This window comes from Hippocampus comes, unplaced genomic scaffold (genome assembly GCF_001891065.2).
Source record: "Hippocampus comes isolate QL1 unplaced genomic scaffold, H_comes_QL1_v1.1 scaffold343, whole genome shotgun sequence".
Taxonomy (NCBI): domain Eukaryota; kingdom Metazoa; phylum Chordata; class Actinopteri; order Syngnathiformes; family Syngnathidae; genus Hippocampus; species Hippocampus comes.
In genome coordinates, this window is record NW_017805280.1 from 92890 (window position 1) to 104339 (window position 11450).

General features: G+C 43.0%; 1 protein-coding gene across 2 annotated transcripts; it reads left to right on the forward strand.

Annotated features, from left to right (window-relative positions):
- The first annotated feature begins 1938 nt into the window (after positions 1-1938).
- Positions 1939-11410, forward strand: LOC109516455 (caspase recruitment domain-containing protein 11). Of its 2 annotated transcripts, XM_019871017.1 has the most exons (24): positions 1939-2100; positions 3245-3487; positions 3987-4124; positions 4202-4388; positions 4593-4731; positions 4984-5202; positions 5472-5591; positions 5682-5807; positions 5936-6115; positions 6648-6752; positions 6979-7015; positions 7112-7149; positions 7236-7321; positions 7409-7455; positions 7533-7653; positions 7806-7983; positions 8320-8443; positions 8532-8772; positions 9071-9137; positions 9209-9311; positions 9439-9597; positions 9872-9984; positions 10200-10315; positions 10811-11410. In XM_019871017.1, the coding sequence occupies exons 1-24, from the start codon at positions 2046-2048 to the stop codon at positions 11016-11018; spliced, it is 3150 nt and encodes a 1049-aa protein (XP_019726576.1). In that variant the 5' UTR covers positions 1939-2045; the 3' UTR covers positions 11019-11410. The 2 variants fall into 2 exon arrangements, with proteins under 2 accessions (XP_019726576.1, XP_019726577.1); XM_019871018.1 differs by lacking the exon at positions 1939-2100 and having other exon boundaries at positions 3375-3483.
- The last annotated feature ends 40 nt before the right edge of the window (positions 11411-11450 follow it).

The window sequence follows — 11450 nt, forward strand, 5'->3', positions numbered from 1 at the left end:
TCACCCCCCGTCACGTCAAGCCATCAAAGCATTCAATGATCCAAGCGAGCAGAGAGATACAGTAAGTCACATCCCCACGCAAGATGGCCGGCAAATAGGAGGAGCCGACACACATTTGGAAAACTTTTGACTTTGAAATGAAACGTCAGCCGTATTTATTCCTACGCACAGCTCCTCTTGAATCCGTCTTAAGGGGGATCGTGTGCCGATGTGGGTTTGTAAGTACGGTGTCTTATTTTAATCGCGCAATCTCAGCATCAGCACTGAGACCGCAAACACACTTACAGACAGTTTAAGTTGGAAAAAAAACCCCAAAGGGTGGCCTGCCAGCTCGGGCACTTTGCCAAGAATGAAATGAGACACATTCTCCTCCCGAGAAACCGTAATTCCTGACTGCTCTTGCACACTTTTCTTCCACATTCCAAATCTCCCATGCCATTCAACACCACTAAAATTCCACCCACTCAATATGACAACCCTGCATCCAGAAAGCTTTGGTATTTTCCGTCGCGGCTCATGTCCATAATATTTCATGCCATTTTGGGCTCAGAAACATGATGATTACTTGAAGTTGCTGAGAGATTTGCGTTGGGACGACAAACTGTACAATGTAGAGCTTCTCTGAAATATAGACAAGTATCCTTTTTCAGCTCACAGTTACACAAAAAAAACGTTGTCAGGTTAAGTTCAAATCTGAACTACCACATTGTACATTGGAACAAAAAAAAACAAAAAGAACTGATCACATCAAATCTGTTTTCACTTCATTATATTTTGCTTCCTATGGCTCCATTTTGGATGACCTTGAAGCAACACATCAGGTCCATACGTGCGCCAAAGGAGTGAAACTGAAACTGTGTGTCATATTGTTTTGATGATTCAGTTCAGGAGAAAAGTGTCAAGCAAGCATGTTTGACTGCTTGAGGCAAGAACAACTTGGAAACACAGACTTGCCTGCGTTATCAAGGTGAGTGATAGCATGTGGGGCACTTCCAAGGAAGGGTGAGTCACAATGCCGTTGACTCATTTGTTGAGGAGACATACTTTTTTTTCTTTTACACTTCAATTCAAATTTATTGCTGAAGAGTGACACATTGTTCATGTTCAGTGGTGGAAAATAACAAAGAACAAAATACCTCGTGACTGCACTGAGTAGAATTTTCAGGTATCTCCGTATGTTACTTGAGTATTAGTTTTGCCTTTTTGAATATTTTATATCCACTTTTTGTTTTTACCTTCAGTCAAATGGACTTTTTACTTTCTTCAACCTTTTTGGGGGAGGATGACACAAACTTCAAAAGAGAAAGTTAATAGCGTGAGGTCAAGTGAAGTGCGGTTGAGATGTTGATTGACTGAGATCTTGCGGTCTGAAAAGGCAGAAAAAAAAGGTACAGCAATGACATGAAGGAATGTAAAGCAGGGATCATTTGGAGAAGAAAGATATTCCCCGGCCAGCTTCATTTAAGAAAAGAGTGACAATTAAAGAATGATTAATGGCAAATGTGTTGCCTTGTGCCAGCCTAACAACCACAAGCCACTGACTGGCATTCAAAAATGTTCCGTCTAATCCTAAAGAAATCGAGGTCATCATCATACTTTTTGGTGGCATTTTGTTTTGTGTGTCATGAGATTTTTCAGATTCAATGCTTTTACTTTTACCAGTCTTGTATTCTTCAACTACGTGCACTTATAGAGAATTACATAGTGGGAAGAGCTACTTTTGCCACCTCTGCTGATCTTTTTTTTTTTTTTTCCCCCTTCGGGATTGTGCTGTAAAAATCAAACCGTGTTTACAGTATTGCATTAAAGTTGTGTTCGCACAAACCTTGCTCAACAGCACCATCTCCTGACACAGCAAGCCAGACATGACAAGCAAGATAAATCGACGTTTCTTTTTTTTTTTTTTTTTTTTTTTAATCAGAGATTTTTTTTCCTGACTCATGCGGAAAACGCTTGTACACACACGCACACACACACAAACACTCTGTCATGTGTTTTGTGTCTCCCTCTGACTCACCTCCGGACGTGAATGGGACGTGGAGGTTATGCAGCGAGCAGTCGAGACTCTGGACCTCAACAAGACGTTTGGAGACATGAGCGGTGAGTCCACTTCCACTTCCAGGGCCATTAGCAGGAATTTGTTTCGGTTTACATTTATAACATGGGTTACAATAATGGAGAAATCTGGATAGAATTTTATTTATAGTGTATTCGCTGGCACACAAACTCTTAAAATTATTGATTTATATTTTGTTATTTTTTTTGGGCAACTACTGAAGTGGTCTCAGCCAGTTTGTCGAATATTCGCTGGCACACAAACTCTAAAACTATTGATTTATATTTTGTTATTTTTTTGGGGCAACTACTGAAGTGGTCTCAGCCAGTTTGTCGAATGGCCGGGTTTTTTTCTTTCCAGCTAGCACCAATATTGGAAGACTATTCCCCAGGCCAAATTTGTTTGAAGCACGTGCATGAATAAAAGATGTGCGCCTATTTGATAAACTGTCAAATTAAACTTTGAACCTTGCACAACACAGTGCCAGATAAAAATGAATGAGAAAGTGTGTCCAAACATTTGACTGAGGCAAGACAGAGACTCAAGCCACACTACAGGATGGTTTCAGTTCTGTTGTCATCATACAATTCTGAATTATTTTTGCAGCCACGTTGTTACTGTAATGAGTGTATTTTTATTTCATTATTTGATTCCAGAGCATCCCGGCGAGTCTCAGCCTGCCTGCCAGCTCATATTTTAGTTGCCGGATCGGCAGTTTCATTCTCCTGCCTCTCCACAAATTAATCCCAATGAAGCCTGCCCACAGATTTATTTTTAACATTTAACCAACCCATATATAATGTAGTACACCTCTGCATTCTATTGCTTAGACATTTATTCAATGTACATTTTGATGGATATCTTTGGAAACAAGTGAGTGAATGATGGTGGATTCCAGAGAAGTGCAGTCAGACAAAAACAAACCTATTTTGTCTGGGACTCAGATTATTTGACTGTGAGTCAGACATGCAACCACCATCAAAACTAGTGAAAAACAATTACACTACATTCATGATATTTTATTTTTCTCTGTCAATGTGTTGTCCATGAAATTTCACCCATTCAGTATTTGTCTCAGAAATCCCATAATCGTAGGAAGTTGCCACAATATTTTAAGAATATTTTCCAGTGTGCTCAACTACAACAACTTTGAAATGATTGATTTTTTTTTTTGGGGGACGCATGCAGGCATCACACTTTGGGAAGAGGAAGGAAAAATCATTCAGGAGGAAAACGGACGTTCCCCGTCATGGTCAGAGGAGCACTGCGAGGACCTGTGGGATCGTGTGGAAGGCGTGCGACATAAGCTAACACGCGTCCTAAACCCGGCCAAACTCACCCCATATTTGCGCCAGTGTAAGGTGATCGATGAACAGGATGAAGATGAGGTGCTCAACTCCATTCAGTACCCTCTGCGCATCACCAAGGCGGGTGAGAGCTGTTCGCTATGCACTGGAATGAATTTTTTTGTGTTTGTGTGTGAACATTAAAAGTCAATAGTTTGTTTGTAAAACCTTAAAATAAGAAACTCTGTGCATGAATGAGCTAACAACCGGTTGGCACACATGAACAGGTGTTGTGGTGAAAGAAACACGTTGGGAGGCGTCGTAAAAAGCATGATGAACGCCATAGCTGCAGTAAGTAAAGGGGAGAGTGTGACGGGGAAGAATGAAGAGTGTAGACGAAACATCCGGTCTTCGTCACGTTGCTAATTCACTGCAGATCACGGTATCTAAAATCAGCTGGGATTGGCTCCAGCTCACCAACAACCCAAATGAGGAAAAGCGCTAACACAAATAGATGTGGATGGAAAGATTCTGTTTGTGTAGCTCTTGGTGTGGACGGTTTGTGTGCTAGAAAAGTCAGCTGACACACACACGAATCATAATTATTCCACTTCATTGCAGTTTTTCCATTTAATTGCACACAGGTCGTTTGCTGGACATTCTGCGTAGCCAGGGTCCGCGAGGTCTTCAGGCATTCATGGAGTCACTGGAGTTTTACCATCCAGAGCAATACACACAGTTGACTGGGGAAGAGCCAACACACCGCTGCTCTCTCATCTTGGGTAAAAAAAAAAAAAACAAAGGATTGCTTGGTGCATGTATCAAGTTTGCGTTATAATGCACGGTCATGTTCTCACAGATGAGGAAGGTCCAGAGGGTTTGACTCAGTTTCTGTTGCTGGAGGTCCAAAAACTGAGAGTGCAACTTCGAAACAGTCAGATGTCGGAACGCCGCTTGTCTCAGCGTTGTCGGGTGGCCGAGGATGACCGTAGCCGTGCGGAGCGTAAAGCTCAGGAGTTACGCCATGACAGACTGCAGCTGGAGAGGTTTGAACTGCCGAAAACAGTGCGGCTTTGGTGGCTTTCGTCTTCCAGATCTCAAAAGGCATCTTTTTGCTGCGTCACTATGTACATTTTAACCATTCAAAGACAACCGTTTTGATCAATGCCACAATCATGTCGATTTTATACACTTTGTGACTTTCTACTTTTTCAGCCAAAAGGTAACTTTGCGTAATTTTCATCATCCAGGCTACGTCAAGACTGGGAGTCGGCCAGTCGAGAGCTGGGCAAGCTGAAAGACAGACATCTGGAGCAGTCTGTAAAGTACTCCAGGGCCCTAGAAGAGCAAGGCAAAGCCTCCATACGAGAGAGAGACCTGCTCAAGCAAGTGAGACAGTGGGGAGCTGCATTCAAATACTTTCAAACTTTACATTATCGACGACTCGTACTCCCTCGAAATGTTTAAATCTAACGTTTTTAACAATAATGTGAGTTTTTATACAGTATTGAAAGCATTTTTTTTTTTATATCGCCAACTTCCTCACAGTATCGTGATCATTATCGTAATGTGAGGTTCATATTGTGATAACATCGTACCGTAGCGTGTATTTGATGACTGCTGCATTCTGTCCCCATGTAGGTCGAAGAGTTAAAGTCCAGGTTAACAGAAACAGAGCATCAACCTACAAATCCTGAAGGAATTCAGATTCAATCAAGCACAGAGAAGAGCTTGATGTCCACAGGAGGACATGGTTGCCCACCAGCTTTACCCGAAAAGCCGCCATACCGTATTGAAGTTTCAAAAACAGAAAACACAGGAACTCAGATGAAGGATCCGGTTCCTGCTACTGGGGTCATAGTACGTTCTTGTCAGGTTATATTTGAATGTGTTGCATCTTTTATGGCATTATGCTTGCGGACATTTCAGTACTTGTGCAATTTTACGTGGAACGGCTGGGAAATGGCAGCCAGTGGTTCACATGTCAGCCTCACAGTCGTAGTTCTAGGTTTTCAGATCAAATCATTCTGTGTGGAGTTTGCATGATCGGTTAATTAAAGACGTTTAATTAATCCCGCTGAATGAATTTTGTAGGGTAAAAAAATGTTTCTCATGTATGTTTCCTCCAGGCTCTGATGGATATCCTACGGCAGGATCGCAGGGAGGCTGCAGAGCAAAGACAGGAGCTATGCAACTTCATTGCCAAACTACAAGGGGAGATACAAAGCACCGAGGAGCACAGGGACAAGGTGAACATTTTCTCTCCGAAATTTCCAAATGAACGGGATCACAGTAGACAGCTCACGAATCGAGATTTGGCCCGTGAACTCCATTTGCAGCTGCAGTCACAGTGTGAGCAGCTACAGCTGAAGGTGAGAACTCTCCACTTGGACTGGGAGACAGAGCAGAAGAGGAGCATGTCCTACTTTAACCAGATCATGGAACTTGAAAAGGAGAGGGACCAGGTCAGTGGCTACTCAGGGCCTTTGACTGAGCCCGGGATTTATGGCTCATGGGTGTCAGCATCCCAACGCTTCACCTGGCGTGGCGTTTAACATCCTGTTTGCCTGTCCATGTTGCTTTTTTCTTTCAGGCCATGCGCAGTCGGGACAGCCTGCAGTTAGAGTACACCAACTGTCTTTTGGACAAGAATCGTTTGCGGAAACGCATTGCAGAGCTGCAAGCCAACATGGAGCAGCAGCAGCGAGAGCTGGAGCGAGAAACCGAAAAGAGCAAGGAGCAAACGGAACAGAGCAGTTCCTGTCTGCATTGTGTAAGTCAACCCCTCGTGTATTTGCCGACTTAAGACACCTGTCAAGCAAGCAGCAGTGATGTTTCTCTCACGACTTGTCACTTGAAGGAATAAATACGACTACTGCGGTAATTGCTGTCCGGTGGACACTGTCTACAACGCCCGAAGTGAATAGAAAACATTAGGGTAGCAGTTTGCTAGCTAGGTCTGTTTTTTTTTTTTACTGTGAGTCATAAATTGGAGACCAACTCTGTGGACCACGATAGGAAGGTTGGGACTTCTTTCTGGAGCAATAAACTTGTGTTTTGTTTTGTTTTTTTTTTTCTTTTTTTTTTTTAACTCTTGAGCATTACCCAAGGCAACCTCTAACATTCCTGTATGATCTGTTTGTGCATGTGAGCATGTATCTTTTGTTTTTTGTGGCACGTCCCAAAAGGCATTGACAAATTAATCATATTGTGACGCAAGTAAAGTCAAAAAAGATTGATAGGAATGCTCGAACTACAGCCAATTATTATATAACACGCGATTCTTGGTCCTGTGCTCTCCACAGTCGCACCTGTCTCTGTGCAGTGAAGACCACTGCTACGGACCCTGTTGCTCCCTCGGCTTGGACCCGAGCCTTCCTGTGAATGGCGGCCATCTTCAGTTACGGAAGGTTGTGAAATGATTTAGTTTCTTTTTGGTCTTCACTGTGAAAACAGATTCTCAAACGTGGGAGTTAACATTTACTCTGAGCTTTATGCATCAATTGTGAAATCCACCTAAAATGACAACATTGTGAACTGGTCCGACGCAACATTTGACACGTTAGTACATGCAGAGCGCTGCTCTGCTGACGTGAGCTCATACCTGCACTGTACTTGTTTTCTTTTTCGCAACAGGCATCTCCCAGAAGCCAAGCCAATGACAATTCCGAGGGTAGGTTGTTTGCGCTCGCGAGGCCCAGGATGATCAACCACTTTCTGTTCAATGGCTCCGTTTACTGACTTGGATGTCGTGTCTGTCCATTTCAAGATTCTTTTTCCAACTCTGAGGAGAATGCCCTGTCATCGGTGCGTGTCACACGACTCAACTCGCTAATAAAAGTGGCTTATGGATAGACGGTAAGCTATAAATATGCCAACGTCTGCATCCTCAGGCAGAAGATGAGAAGGACATAAATCGCCTCTCAACATTCCCATTTCCTCCTTGTAAGAACTCCATCAACCGAAGGTTCAACACGGAGTGAGTTGTTTTCAGTCATATTTCAACCACCGCCGCAGGTTTTCCACGACAGTAATTTATCGTAACTTTGTCTGCCTTTTTGAAAAGTTTCGACTTGGACTCCTGGGGCAGTGATGAGAATGACAACGTTCCAGGTCTCATTCAGGACGCGTCATTTGCACGAGCACCGACATTTTCGGCCTGCTTTAAGTGGGTCGAAATTGTGTTTCAGGTCAACATGGCGAACTCTCTCTCTGGGATTCCTGGAACTCTCTACATTCTCATCTGTTTCCCCCCGATCTGGTCAATATGCCTACTGTGAACGCACATCGATACAGGTCCAGCAGTCCAAGGTAGTTGTCATTGCCCATAAAAACAAAGGAAAACCAACTTGTTAAAACTTTTGCTATAAACGCAATCATTGTATTACAGAAATCTCAGTAGGATTGGGCTTTCACAGACCGATCCTACAGCCCGTGCTATCATTATGCTCGCTTTATTTTAGGATAGCTCCCATCTCACCATCTTCAAGCCCTCCCGTCTCGCCAAAGCACGGAGGAGCCAGTCTGGCTGATGACATCACGATCATTGGTGGGAACCAAACAGGAATCTTTGTCGGCTCCGTTCAAGCTGGTTCGGCGGCAGAACAGTGTGGGCTGAAGGAGGGAAGCGAGCTCCTGGAGGTATGCGTCACGATGGGCAGACAGTCGAAGCATCTGGGAGAAAAGCTTCTCATTAGAAATACGAGAAATTTGATATTTTTGATCCCACAAAAAACAATTATTAGACTGTCACAAAACGATGCAAATTGATGCTTATTTATTTATTTGTCTTTCCAATCAGTGTAGCTACTTTCCAACATGATAATAGATGAAGAGATATGGTGTAGGGTCCTGGTTAAAACACCCACTTATGGTTCCTAAGCACATGAAAGTGTTCGAGTGAAAAAAAAAAATAGGAGAAAGGATGGAGAAACTTAACTGAGCTGATTTCAACGTTTTTTTTTTTTTTCTATTCAGCTAGAGCATGTTCTCTCCGGTGGAGGAAATGTTCTGCTCAGCCAGTGCACTGCCGAGGTAGCGCACTTCTCTCTGCAATGGTGGACTGAAGCGTCTTCACTCAAACACCGGAGCAACCCTGAGGGTGAGTCCATTTGCACTCAAAACAAAACGCAGTTTGTCATTTATTCAATAATTCATCTGAGAGTTGTCCCACTGCTTCTTGTCCTCAGCGTATGCCAAGCTGCGCTCTCAGCTTTCCTTGCCTACTTTCAAGGGTGCTGACTCGTTTCATGCGCGGGTCAATCTCAGCATGGAGCCTTTCGGAGACCCGCCGTCTCTAGCTGTGTCCTGTAACGACATCATACACGTCACAGACACCAGGTGCAACGGCAAATATCATTGGCGCTGTTCCCTGGTGGACCCTCGCACAGCCAACCCCCTGCAGGCGGGAAACATGCCCAACTATAATAGGTGGGCCAAGTACAGTCAGGACATTTCATCAATGATGGAGAAATGCACGGTCATAGTCACCCATTATTTTTAATTTTTTTTTTTTTTTTTTTTTAGCTTTCCTGTACTGTTGCACTAAAGCACATCAAAATAAGAGCTGCCTCGAAAATTTTCACTCTGACTTAGTTGAATGACAAAAATGAAACACCTCTCAATGTGATAAAGAACCTTTTTTTTCTCAAATTTAGCCACAAAATGATGAATATCAAAATAATAATCATGCTGATCACTCACTTCTTGCCATTATTTTTCATTTAAGGGCACAACAGTTGTTGCTTGTCAAGTTACGGAAAATGGCCGTGGCGCAAAAAGACTTCAAAAAGAAGGTGATGTTTTAGTCATTTGGATATTCGTTTTGCGAGATGAGGTTCAGGTATTCATTCACCATATCTTGCAGTTCCTGAAGAAGTCCTCTGGCCGAGTTCGTCTGGTAAAGGCGGCAGACCCCAAATGCAGTGGGGTAGGGGCCACACAGCAGGTTCTTTACACACTGAACAAAGGTTAGTACCTTTTCTCTTGCTGGGGGGCCAAAGTTACAAAACCAATTGTTTCTCTTGAGTTATACACGTCATGTTTTCTGCGCATTTTCTTTTGCATCAAAGTGTGTGTGCGCGTGTATCGATTTAGGGCAAGAGGAGCATTTGATCCCTTACAGCCTGGTGCAGCCAGTAAAGGTTGGATCCAAGCGGCCTGTCATCTTTTCGCCGTCTCTCCTGTCACGTGGTCTCATCGAGAGAATGATGCAGCCTGTCGATTCTGGATTACAATACAATACCTGTGCACCAGGTAGGAGTCAAATTATGAGGATTATTCCAACTACGAATGCTAAAACAGCACCTTATCTCTGAACTACACACGAGTAGTTTGCTTTATGTTAAGAACAGTACTTAACATAAGGCAAACTAGTATTCACTTCTGAACGGAATTGGAATTTCCTTTTAATGCTCTTCTGAGCTGTGTGGGGAGGAAATGACTGTTTGTCTGATGCGCACAAGACAAGAAATCATGTCGGATCCTAAATAATCTGGATTATTGTCACCAATCTCTGCCTCTTTTGTAGAAACAATACCAGCCTCGGAGAGGAGAGACAAGACAATATTTCTGTTAGATTCCCAGGCTCAAGCACCAACTCTGGGCATACGGCTCGAGTCCATACAGGAGGTCATCACCCAGGTGATACAAAACATTGTTTCTTAGATTGTCAGCAGGTGACATTATAACAATATTTATCACCTCAGGGTTCACACACAAACTCCCCATCAAGCGACTTTGCAGCTCAACCCACAGCTACTTTTACTAATTTAATGCACTGCATGTCTACGGTGAAAATACAGTAAAGTTACATTGCTGAGCTTCTTCAAATTCACATCTTTTATTAACCGTTTTAGGACAAACACTGCTTGTTGGAGCTCGGGCTGCCTTGTGTTGAGGGTTTGCTGAGACAAGGGATTTATCCTATTGTCATCCACATCCTGCCAAAGAGCAAAAAAAACAAGAAGCTCAGGTAAGAGCCCATTCAATGGTTTGAATGTGTGGTCAGCATAATTTATCCCCAGTAGTCCTCTCAATATGTTCCAGAAGTCGTGTAGTAGTAGGCCCAAATCGTCATCAAAAACGAGAGAAGTTTTATTCCTTAAAATTATATTGAACATTATTGTAAGCCACTGCAACATTGTGCACAGTTTCAACATTACAACTCCACTTAAATGTAGGGAAACTAAAAACCGTACATGAATAGTGTTTTAATAAAAAGAGTTTTAAGGAGTAAACATACGCCTACATGTTTTTTTTTTTTTTTAATAATGACTGCAATTGTCTGGCAACTAGTTCAGGCTGTACCCCGCCTACTGCCCGAAGCTCCAGTACACCTACGACCCTCGTAAAGATGAGCAGATTAGAAAATGAATGGATGGATGTTGTGCATGAACTTGTTATCCAGTAATACGCAGTAATTGCCTCTGAGGCAATCCAACCATTTTTTTCTCACCCTTGCAAACAGAAAGTTTTTTCCACGGTGTGAGGATGAAAGCGTGATGGAGGAGATGTGCCAGGCGGAACAGTTGCAGCTGGAAACTCTGCCACTGCTCTACTGCACTTTGGAGCCCGGCACGTGGAGCTGCACCGAAGACCTGCTCGCCGCCATACGCAATGCCATCAGTAGTCAGCAGATGTCAGTAACTTGGGTTGAGCTCGATAGGCTGCAGTAATGTCGACCAGTATTCGATACTTGCAGAATGAATACTACTGTATTACTAAGGATGTGTCAACAAACCGCAACCAGATTGTGGGTTAACTTTAAATGTTTAGTTTAATTGAGTAGACTGGATTATTATGTTGGCATAGCTGTACTTGTTCTCATAGTGCCACGATTTATTTACTTTTCATCCACTTGCTGCATTTGGGGATAGAAAAAGGTACTTAGCCACATACTGTAGGTCACTCGCTGGTTATTCAGTGCTGTCTAGAGTTGCTATTTAGGACACAAAGAGAGTTTGTATTTTGTCCATTAAAGCTGTGTCAAACAAATCATACAAGTGACTCGCTGTGGGGACTCCTGACAATACAAGGCATTTATAAGTAAATAAATTTATGTGCTTAATCTTTTGTGCTCCTTTCTCAAATAGTGGGGTGGGTGCCCA